This window comes from Dendroctonus ponderosae, unplaced genomic scaffold, assembly GCF_020466585.1.
Source record: "Dendroctonus ponderosae isolate FM_Combo_2020 unplaced genomic scaffold, Dpon_F_20191213v2 Dpon_F_20191213_11, whole genome shotgun sequence".
Classification (NCBI taxonomy): Eukaryota; Metazoa; Arthropoda; class Insecta; order Coleoptera; family Curculionidae; genus Dendroctonus; species Dendroctonus ponderosae.
Genome location: NW_026017213.1, coordinates 5,641,139 through 5,652,775, shown reverse-complemented (window position 1 = coordinate 5,652,775; position 11,637 = coordinate 5,641,139). Strand labels below are relative to the sequence as shown.

The window sequence follows — 11,637 nt, the reverse complement described above, 5'->3', positions numbered from 1 at the left end:
CTGAAAGAGACTTTTTCAAAAACATGTAATTCCCAACGAGGTTGAGCTTAAGCGATGTGTTAAGCACCATTCCATAGAGAAAACTTTCCTCTATTATTACGGTCAGTAGCGATTTACTCCTATTTTGTCTCAATCTTTGGCATTTTTTTAGTTTGAGATTTCATAATGCCGTTTGGCTTCCACGAGGTCTCAAACATACTTCTTTAAAAAATCGTCACTCCAAGCGAGGATCAGTTGGAGCCCGGTTTTAAGCACCATCCAGTAGAGAAAACCTTCCTCTATTAACACGGCAAGACGCGATTTAATGGCATTTACGACAATTTTTTAAGTTTCAAATTTCATAGTACAATTGGCCTTTTAGGACTTTTGAGACATTTTTTTAAAAACTCATCACTCTAAATGAGGATCAGCTAGAGTTCTGTTTTAGGTGCAATTTAATAGAGGAAACCTTCTTCTATTCATACTGCAAATAGCGATCTAAGCTCATTTCTGCTTGATCCTTGGCATTTTTTTTAGTTTGAAATTTGATAGTACAGTTTGATTTGCCCGGCGTTTGGAAGAGATTTCTTTAAAAAATCGCCACGCCAAGCGATGATTAGTTAGAGCACGATTTTAAGTTCGATCCAATAGAGAAAACATCCCTCTCTTAACCCTGCAAGAAGCAATTTAGTCGCGTTTTTGCTTAATTTGTATTGTTTCAAATTTCATAGTAGAATTTGGCTTTCAGGGCGTTTGAAACATTTTTTTTCAACTCACGACTCAATGAGGATTAGCTTCAGTTGCGATTTAACAGAGAAACCCTTCCTCTATTAATGTTGCAAGAAGCGATTTAGTCGCATTTTTGCTTAATTATTGAATTTTTTTGGTTAGAACTTTCCTAGTGCCGTTAAGGAGAGACTTTAAAAAATCGCCACTTCAGGTGAAGATAAGCTGAAGCGCTGTTTTAAGCGCCAGTCGATAGAACAAATCTTCCTCTATTAATACTAAAAGTGGCGGTTTAGTTTCGTTTTTTGCCTGTTTTGACTTCGAAATTTTATAGCGCATTTTGGATTTCAGAACGTTTGAAAGAAACTTCTGAAAATCGTCACTCTAAATCAGGATGAGTTAGACTCGTGCTCAAAGCACCATTCAGGAGGGGAAACCCTCCTCTTCTAATACTGCAAGCAGCGATTTAGTGCGATTTTTCCTCAATCCTTGGCAATTTTTTCAGCGTGAGGCAGTTTGGAAGCGACTTCTTGTGCGCAGAAAAACCATTGCCAATGTTAGAATAAATAAGTAAACTTGAAACTGCCTTATTGGCTGAACAGCATGTGAAGCAATGAAGACGTTTTAAATGTTGGCAAACTCACTTCCATGATGGGTTTGCACTGAAAGCGCCATCAGGCTCAATCAATTGACTTTCACTCATTCCCTGCCATACATCGAAACTTCGACGGCCACATCAATTTCAATTAGCGACTGTACACACTCATATAAAAGCCATTAGAGTGGAAATTCCATTATTTTTATGGCCGTATTAAGGAGCAAACACGGATTTTATTAATCTGGATGGCAGTCGCAGAAATATGCGAAGAAACCAGACGAAGTGAGTGTTATCGCAAGTGGCGTTTGTCGCAGCCTTGGGAGTTTATTGGATATTGGTCAATGGAAAAACCCTCATAATTCTGTAAAGGATGTTTTCCATCCGAGTGGCTTCCTCTTGGGTTGAGTCCTTTTTCTCTCCATTTAGATGGATCGCGTCGATAGAACCGACCTGAGTGAGTGCGTGGACACTTTCTTCCCCATACATCCTCCATTGATCGACTCGTTAGTCTTCACTGACGTTGAGGAGCCCAAGGATCCACTTCTGCTCCTCCCATTGGCTTGCCTGCGCTCCTCAATCTCTTTCACTGCCAGCGGAAGATCGAACTCAAAAGGCCCATTATGGCCTGGAATAATCTACGCAAATTTTCCCCAATCAAAGAAGGTCCCAACGTTCACTAACCATGATAGTGGGGTTCATGCCAGTGTGCCTGCCGATCACATGCGGAATTTTCCCTGCAGCCTCTTTAGTGATGAGCAGCAGCCCGATGTCGGGACGCTCCAGCAGGTCCAGGAACATCAACTCTAGCTGGAAATCGTCCATTTTTGGGCCGACCACTATGAAGTTCGGACCAAAACTTTCATCAGTTTGACCAATGCCAGCTGAAACGATTGATGGAGGTGGAAAAGGGTTGATGGAGGGCCAGCTGGGTACCAAGGAGGAACCCCACGCAAGTGTCCTCATCTCCCACAATGGCGATCAGCTGCGGATCTCCAATGTACTCAATTTCGTCGTTGGAGGGTTCGTTGCTCCTCACAGCTTGGTTGCTGGAGAGTGTGAGGCCTTCAAGGGTGTGCGTTCGGCTGTTAATGTGGCTGGACCTGCTCCAGTACTGTTCCATGGTTCCAAAACTGGGATTTTTTACGTTCAGTTGACTGAAATGTGACTGACTGTGTGGGTTCCATTGTTGCATTCATTGGTAACGATTGAGGCGTACAGGGGAAAACCTGCAAAGTTTTTTTCCTGTTTGGGTTAGCTAGAATGTAGCATTTATTCACAGGATTTTTTTAGTTTCTGCAATGTTCTGGGACTTCTCCATTGATATAAGAATTTTGCTCAAAAAATTCTCTGGCATTTTTTTCATCAACAGCTTCCTGAACATTAAAACTTTAAAAAATTCTTCCCGACCTACGAAAAATGGCCCTAAATGGATAGTTACCAAATTCATAGAGCCCACATTCCTCTATTGAATAGTGCTTAGAAAAGCTCTCTAGATATTCCCAGTTTTCAGCAATTAATTTTTTGAAAACAGCCTCCAAACGTGCCAAATCTCATACAGCCTTTTTTAAGATTCAAACTTCAAAAAATCCTGAAAATTAGGGAAATTTCACATTAAGTGCATACTTGCAGGATAAATCAAAATAACATTGCTCTACTCAGAGACTCCATATTGAATCAGCTCTGTTTTGAGTGCGAAATTTTCAAGTCTCATGCTGAAATCGCAATAACAGTTTGAAGCTGAAAACTTAGAAAAATCCCCAAAAATTTACGACAATCGGTACAAAACTGATATTGACCTCATTGATAGAGAAGAGGTTCCTCCCTTGAATAATGCGAACAAGAGCCTTTTAGATGGCGTCAGTTTTGAGTAAAGAATTTTTGAAAAATCTTGCTTCATAGTCCCCAAACTGCAATTTCAATCTTCAAACTTAAAAAAAATCTCARTGGTTTAGKAATAATTCGATACCAGCAGTAGGTATTAATAGACTAGRGCTTCCTCGACTGAGTGGTACTTAGAGGAACCCTTGACATAATCCCAGTTTTGAGAAACAAATTTTTGAAAAATCGTTTCTAGACCTCTGGGCCTTGAACTGAACTTTCAAGCTGCAGAGTTAATAAAATCCCTAAAAATGCAGGAAAGTGAGACTAAATCGATACTTGCCGCATTAATAGAGCAAAGTTTTGTCTATTTAGTGACGTTTAAAGCTGCACATTGACTCAGCTCTGTTTTGAGTGAACATTTTTTTGAAAAATCCTATGTAAACTTGCTGGAGAGCAAACTGCATGTTGAAGCTTCATACTAAAAAAATGCCCAAACTCTACGAAAAATCGCCCTAAGTCGATAGATTCATAAAACTGACTGTCCCCTATTGAATAATGCTGGAAAAACTTTCTAGATATTTCCACTTTTGAGCAATAAATTTTTTGAAAAAACCTTCCAAACGTGCTAAATATTAAGCAGCAAACTAAGGAAAAAATGTCGAAAATTAAGGAAACTTCCGATTAAATCAATACTGGCAGGATGAATAAAAGGAAAGTTGCTCTATTCAAGGGTGCCTAAACCCTCCCGCTTGCTCACACTTATTTTGAGTGTGAATTTTTGAAAAATTTCGTGCTGAAACCGAAACAACAGTATTAAGCTTCAAACGTAAAAAAATCCTGAAATTTAACGAAATACCATGCTAAACTGGTTTTTGCTCCATTGATAGAGGCGACGTTGTTCTATTGGATGCTGTTAAGCAGACCCTGTTAGATTATTCGAGTTTTGAGTACAGAATGTTTGAAAACGCTCGTTTCTTCCATGGATACTTCAATTGCGATCTGGATTAATTTTGAAAATCTTCTCATTAAATTGTTTCCAATGTAGGTGACCTTCTGACCGATAATTATTAACTTTTGTTGATACAAAATGATGTTTTTTCGTCCCGTTGTTGATTTGCACGGGAAAACCAAATATTGACGATTCAACTGCAAAATCCCCGGAAACTTTGAATGCAAAACATGTTCGGCGAGGCGTAAATATAAGCGAATAATGTCGGGCCAAATATGTGATATTTTCGGAATTCATTGGAAAGTTGGCTTGAGCCCCCCTAAGCGGTTTTCCATAGGAAAATAAAGCCGGGATCTTCACAGGCGATCTGATCTATTTAAATGTTTCGTCAATATCGGGGGACTTTTGACCGCTGCTTGGTTGCATAATTGACGATATTAATGCGTTTCCATTAAATCAACTGAACCGGTTTTCATTATTTTTAAAACAAACAGCGTTACTCCTACCACTGGACATGGTGGCAATTTGAGGTAAATGTATATTTAATTACGGATCCATTAAGGGTCAGCGCTAAATCAACCCACTGTGGATGTTAAAAATTGTATACTCAACAAATATTATTAGCTACTGTACCTGATACTTAGCCTTCATATGCTAGGCATGCTTAATAATGAATGAATTTCCATATAATGGGAATGTTTTAGCTCAATTTGAAGCTTCGCGAGCTGTTTTAGAGCTGAGTCTATGCCCGAAAATGTACGAAAAGTCACACTAAATCAATCTTTATTGTTTTAATAGAGTGGACTTTTATCCATTGAAAAGTGCCAACTGGAGGGCTCTAAGTGATACCACTTTTGCCTAACGAATTTTTGAAAAATGTCTTCCTATAGCACAGAAAAAAAATCGGCACTCACTGGATTAATAGAGCAGAGTGTCCTCTATTGAGCGTTACTGGAAGAAAGCCTTTAGATAAACGTGGCTCTGAGGGACACATTTTTAAGTGGATTGGGACTGGACCTAAAATTGCACTTTCAAGCTCCAAACTTGAAAAATTCTCAAAAATTGTTAAAACGTCACACTATATCGACACTTGCAGGATAAATACCCACACGTTTTCTCTATCGAATGGTGCTTTAAACAGACGATTAGCTCAGTCATAGTTTAAGTGACAAATTTTTAAAAAAACTCTTGCAAATTTGATGAAAGCAAAAAAGCGTTAATAAAGTTCTAACTTAAAAATTCAGCGAAAATGTACGAAACATGACACTAAATCAATATTTGCGACTTTAAAAGAGTGGGCCTTTTTCTATTGAAAAGTGCCAACTGGAGCGCTAGAGGTGATCTCACTTTTGAGTAAAGAATTTTTGAAAAAAGTCGTCCTGTAGTGCGGAAAGTCAAACTGCATTTCAGGCCTCAAACTTCGAAAATTCCCAACAGTTTAAGAAATACTAAATTAAATCGGCACGTACTGGATCAATAGAGCACAGTTTCTTCTATTGAGTGATACTAGAAGAAAGCCTTTAGATAAACGCGGTTTTGAGGGACAAATTTTTGAACAGGCTGAAGCTTAACCCACTTTCAAGCTTCAAACTTGAAAAATTGCCAAAAATTGAGAAAAAGTTGCACTCTATGGACACTTACACAATAAATACCCATAAGTTTTCTCAATTGAATGGTGCSTARAACAGTCGACCAGCTSCATCRCAGTTTGAGGGGCGAATTTTTAAAAAACTTTCGCCAATATGCTGAAAGCGATAAAAACATTTTTAAGCTTCAAAGTTAAACAATCTCCGAAAATTTACTAAAAGTGACACGAAATACATATTTACGCCTGCAGTAAAGTAGATCTTCGTCTATTTACCGATGGCAAAGAAAACCCTCTAGATGGTCCCATTTTTGAGGAACAAATTTTTGAAAAATGTCTTCTCAGAGTGCAGAAAGCCAAACTGCATTTCAAGCCTCAAACTTCCCAACAGCTTAAGAAATTCAACAGCAACAAAAAATTCCCAACAGTTTAAGAAATGCGAAATTAAATCGGCACCCACTGGATTAATAGAGCAGAGTTTTGAGTAAAAAATAAAATTTGAGGGAAGATTTTTTGATAAATGGTGTTCAAACTGCTGGACGACTGGCTTTCTAAGTTGAAGCTTGAAAATGTATTTGCGTCTCCAACAAACCAGCAAGATATTTTCCAAACATTCAATACCCAGTTTTTTTGTCCCCTTTGGATAGAATTTAGCGAAAAAAATCTGCTAGATATTTTTCATCAATTTGCCCCTAAAAATGAAGGTAAGTTAATGGGTTATTTTAAGCACCGTTTCATAAAGAAAACCCTTCAAACTGTAAGGGCCGATATAATCCGAGTTTTTCTATATATTCAGCATTTTTGACTTGATGCTCAAACGTGCAGTTTAAAGCATAACAGGTTTGGAAACGATTTTTCTAAAATTAATTACTCAAAAACCAGGCTCAGGTTAAGGATTCAATTTAGTACCGTTCAATAGACGAAAATGTTTTGTCAATTTCCTACTCATGCTGTTCTCCCATCTGCACTGTTCAATTTTTGTGCCGTTTTTGTGTCATACTGTCGTTTCCATTTAGTGCCCTTTTAACGTGTCTTCATTTACTTTGTTCAACTTTATTTGTTCACTTGTCTATATTCACTTTCTTGTTCAGTAGAGAAGTTACTTAATGAATTCTTCAGGTTTTTGGTCACTTTTTCCTCATTTTTTGGATTTATCCATAGATAGAGCAGAGTTTCCTCTATTAGGTGCTACTGGAAGAAAGCCTTGAGGGACACATTTTTGAATGGGCTGGACCTGGACCTTAAATTGGACTTTCAAGCGTCAAAAAATTGCAAAACTTGGGACACTTGCACTACCTATAAATACCCAGAAGTTTTCTCCATTGAATGGTGCTTTAAACAGACCATTAGCTCAATCATAAGTTGAGTGACGAATTTTTGAAACGGCTCAATCAAAAAAACAAAGAGTGATAATGCCCCAAACAGGCTTTCGCTTTTAGCGGCAAACTTGAACAGAAACAGTTAAAAAAATTGCGCTAAACGATTACATAAACATTATTAACTGTTAATAGATTGGAATGATCCCAAACGGTGCAATTTGCATATGTACATTATGGAGCTGTTAAAGCATGTACTAAGGCGCAGTCTGAACAAACACGTTACCAAATAAGGCGAAAATCTAGAAAGATTTATCTTCGAGAATTCTTCGAGCCCATTTCATGTACTGGCTGTGAACAATAAACCATTCCCATTGGCTGCGGCAAAAGATACGTTTCAAAATCTCAATGTAAAGTGGAAGTGTAGCAGATGGTGTTGAAGAAGAACGAAGCTGAGAAGCGAAAAAAAGAGCCTGAAGAACACAATGAATCAAGCAAAGTGTCTTGAAGTCATTAAATTTGTTTGTAAACGTACGGTGCTGTCAAGAAGCAATAAGCATAATAGTAAAACGTCCAACAACCGGAGTGTTTCTATTAATACATGCCTGCATAAGTCCAGCTTTATTTGCTTTCCTTTCCGGCGTTTTCACGTTTTACGTTATTTGCTTTGTAAATGGGTTTGCGTGGCCAAGAGATGTCCACGTAACAGTTTTAGAGCCTAATTGAACCAATAAATATTAAATCCGCGTGTTTAAACCTCTTGCTTTGCATCAGGAAACTGTGCCATCGCGGGACAGAAGATTGAAATGTTCCAGCCGAAATTTGCAAGTGAAAAGTAAACAGCCATGCGATTGCGATAAACGCATTGGAGACTGAAAAATGGGCAATTTTCCTGGAGAAATTTAACAAAAGCTGAACTTAGTGATGGACAAGTTCACCTCAAAGCACATGTTTCGCAGAAAATCGCCTAAAACTCAAACAAACCGACGCGAAAAAAAAATAAACTGGCCTCAACAGAGAAGCGCCATTAGAGCAGAGTCAACAAATTCCCCGACTGAAATAACTATCATAATTTAATAAATCGACTCATGTATTTCCATTGGCCATGCTGTAACCGCACACCGGATTGTTAGGTCATATATATAAAAATTTCCCGGCTCAATGTTTATGTAAAGCGGCTAAAAAGTGAAAGTTGAATGGCCAAATTCCAATTTTTACTGGCCATCTTATGAACCTGCTCTCTCGTGTTTAGTCTGAATGAATTAATGAATCTGTTATGATCGTCTGCCTAAATTTGAACCTGATGATCATATTTTGGGAAAATTTACACTCAAGGGAAGAGTTTGGTCGCTTCATCCTGCAAATGCCGATTTTCTGTCACATTTTTGGCATTTTTTTGTTAAAAAAACTCAGTCCAGAAAGCCCGGATTATCTAAAAGACTCTCCTTAGCACCTTTCAATAGAGAATCCATTCGTCTATTGCGTAAAGGAGTGGCGGTTTACTCTCAATGTTCGTAACATTTTGGGGATTTTTTAAGTTTCGGGGTTCAAAAATGGAATTCAGCTTTCAGGACTGTTGAAAAGCATTTTTCAAAAATTCGGCTCGGAAAACCAAGCTGCTCTAGAGAACCACTAGGTAGGAAGTATTAAATTAGGGTCAATTTTGGTAATTTTTTTCAAGTTTTACTTGACAACATGCTGGAACCGAAACTGCACTTTCAAGCTGAAGCTTAAAAAACTGCCAAAAATCCACGTTTACAGAGTGCAGTTTACGCTATAAAACGATACTAAACGCAGCCTTCTAGATCAGATATATTTTGAGTTGCAAATTTTTGAAAAATCTCTTGCTAAGATGCTGTAAGCCAAACAGCTTTAAACTTGAAAAAATTTCAAAAAATGAGGAAAAGTCACAGTAATTGGACACTTAGAGGATTAATAGAGCTGACCACCCTCTACTGAATGGTTCTAAAAGCGACTAATTAACTCAAGCGGGTTTTAAGTGACGAATTTTTGAAAAACAGTTTCCATCAGTTCTGGAAGCCAAACTGTATTTTCTTACTGAAAACTTATAAAGTTCCCAATAATCAAGTAAAATTGCCGCTCCCATTCTTGATAGAATAAGATTTACTCCATTGAGTGGTGCAAAATGCAGGCTTTCAGATAGTCCTGGTTTTGCATGATGATTTTTTGAAATTTTTTTTCTAACGATGCTCGAGCTCTGGGAGAATTTTCAGGCTTCGAAGTAAAAAAATCACGAAACTGTGAGTAAAAATCAATACGTAGACGATCGCTAGAGCGGATCTTCCTTTACTGAATAGCTTTTGAAGCGCCTGGTTTCCAGTTTCTAAATTTGGGAAAAATGCTTTTAGAACGCCTAGGAGCTGAACTCCAGTTTCAAGCTCAAATTAAAAAAACCCAAAAATGGAGGAAGAATGAGAGTAAAATTGCCACTCCGATTCTTAATAGCAGAAGATTTCTTCTATCGAATGGTGCAAAATGGAGTATTTCAAATAGTCCTGGATTAAACTGATCAGCTTTTGAACAAAACTCATCTGACGATTCTGCATAGGCATCAAACTTTAAAAAATCGCAAAAAATTGGGGAAAAGAGTAAGAAAATTGCGGTTATTTAACGCAACCGCACTTTGAGTGATAATTATTTGAAACAGATCTTCCAAATGCGATGGTTTTGAACCAAGTCTGGTCTTCAGGCTCAAAAATTGGGGCTTTAAGGGGCTGAAGCCCGGCAAATCTGCGGAAATTTGCTTCGGCTGCACACACCTCTGAAGATGCACGCCACTCCCGCTTACGAAACGTCAGGATTCCTTTGTTAATGGGCACTGCAAACTTTGACTTCCTGAGCAACCATTCATTGATTCTTCTCCAACTTTGCGCCGGCAAATAAGGAACTCAACAACAAAATGTCTGTAATAAAACTAAGGGACGAAAGACGCAAAACAAAGCCAACTAAACACTGGATAAGTTTAAAAAAACATATTCAAATGAGTTATGAATTGAACTACTGCAGAGGAAAGGTATTTTCCGACACGTTTTAAAAGCCTGTATATTTAGCGGCGACATCAAATACGTTTTGGACGGGATTACACAGTTTCCCACTTGGATGTAGGCGACGAATATTATGGTTGAAATAACGTTCGATCGTCTCAAGTTTTCATTGCCTCTCTAAAAGAGTGTTAACATTTTTAAAGAAAATGTTTCGCCACCACGAAAAAAAATGGTTCTTCACCATTCCGCGTTATTAGGCCAACATATGGCGCCTAAAAAATCGCATTTCATCAAAACCTCCATATTAGTAGCCCCGAACTAACCGGTAACTTTCTCCCATTTGGCATTGCCGAAATTTTCTCAATCAGCCAATCACCGGGCGCAAAGAGAAAAGAGTTAATGAATCATTGAGCATCCCAAAGGGACAGCGGCTGGATTGATTTTGAATTTAATAATTGATTAATTTCCGGTCCTGCGGGAGATTCACTTTCTTCGGGAGCCGATTAAGGACAAAGCGGCCAGACAAACGAGCCGTTGACCCAGTTGATTCGAAAAAGGACGCCAAACATTGATGATCTAAAATAGACGCCCACGATGGCACGTCGAGACAGCAGCAAATTGCCTGTTGGGAATGCGATTCACTTTCGTCGAATCAAGCCGAATTAATCCTGCATGTTTAGGCCGGAAAACGGCATAAAAAAGCAAACCCCAAAATCCAAAAAATGAGGAAAAAGTGACCAAAACCCTGAAGAATTCATTAAGTAAATTCTCTGGAACAAGAAAGTAAATATAGACAAGTGGACAAATAAGACAAGGTTGAAAGGGAAGAACCAGAATGTGAAACAGACGCCGCTAATGAAGAGTTAAACCGATAAGATCCAAGAACGCACTAGAAATTAAAGACGAACATATTCAAATTAAATGAAGACACGTTAAAAGGGCACTAAATGGAAACGAAACTATAACACAAAAACGACACAAAAAATTGAACAGTGCAGATGGGAGAACAGCATGAGTAGGGAATTGACAAAACATTTTCGTCTATTGAACGGTACTAAATGGAATTCTTAACTTGAGCCTGGTTTTTGAGTAATTAATTTTAGAAAAGTTGTTTCCAAACCTGATGTGCTTTAAACTGCACGTTTGAGCATCAAGTCAAAAATGCTGAATATTTAGAAAAACTCTGATTATATCGGCTCTTACAGTTTGAAGAGTGATGGGTTTCCTCTATGAAACGGTGCTTAAAATAACCCATTAACTCACCTTCATTTTTAGGGGCAAATTGATGAAAAATATCTAGCAGATTTTTTTCGCTAAATTCTATTCAAAGTGGACAAAAAAACTGGGTATTGAATTTTTGGAAAATATCTTGCTGGTTTGTTAGAGACGCAAATACATTTTCAAGCTTCAACTTAGAAAGCCAGTCGTCCAGCAGTTTGAACACCATTTATCAAAAAATCTTCCCTCAAATTTTATTTTTTACTCAAAACTCTGCTCTATTAATCCAGTGGGTGCCGATTTAATTTCGCATTTCTTAAACTGTTGGGAATTTTTTGTTGCTGTTGAATTTCTTAAGCTGTTGGGAAGTTTGAGGCTTGAAATGCAGTTTGGCTTTCTGCACTCTGAGAAGACATTTTTCAAAAATTTGTTCCTCAAAA

The 11,637-nt window shown here is 38.0% G+C and overlaps 2 protein-coding genes across 10 annotated transcripts in view; one reads left to right on the top strand and one right to left on the bottom strand.

Annotated features, from left to right (window-relative positions):
- LOC109537565 (LDL receptor repeat-containing protein egg-1) overlaps positions 1-11,637 on the top strand; it is a 103,404-nt gene that overhangs the window by 19,973 nt on the left and 71,794 nt on the right. The gene's annotated exons all lie outside the window — the stretch shown is intronic.
- Positions 1,587-2,497, bottom strand: LOC109537566 (V-type proton ATPase subunit F 1). Of its 3 annotated transcripts, XM_048662493.1 has the most exons (4): positions 2,237-2,496; positions 1,985-2,184; positions 1,710-1,938; positions 1,587-1,672 (listed from the first exon to the last, which is right to left on the bottom strand). In XM_048662493.1, the coding sequence occupies exons 1-3, from the start codon at positions 2,493-2,495 to the stop codon at positions 1,726-1,728; spliced, it is 672 nt and encodes a 223-aa protein (XP_048518450.1). In that variant the 5' UTR covers position 2,496; the 3' UTR covers positions 1,587-1,672; positions 1,710-1,725. The 3 variants fall into 3 exon arrangements, with proteins under 3 accessions (XP_048518450.1, XP_019759911.2, XP_019759910.2); XM_019904352.2 differs by having other exon boundaries at positions 1,587-1,928; positions 2,237-2,497; XM_019904351.2 differs by having other exon boundaries at positions 1,587-1,938.

Bases quoted from the DNA above. Each gene is read 5' to 3' on its own strand.
- LOC109537566 (XM_019904351.2), bottom strand. From the start codon at position 2,495: ATGCAACAATGGAACCCACACAGTCAGTCACATTTCAGTCAACTGAAC. The intron at 2,185-2,236 runs GTACCCAGCTGG...CAATCGTTTCAG, and splicing joins TTGCGTGGGGTTCCTCCTTG to CTGGCATTGGTCAAACTGAT. The intron at 1,939-1,984 runs GTTAGTGAACGT...AAATTTGCGTAG, and splicing joins GCATGAACCCCACTATCATG to ATTATTCCAGGCCATAATGG.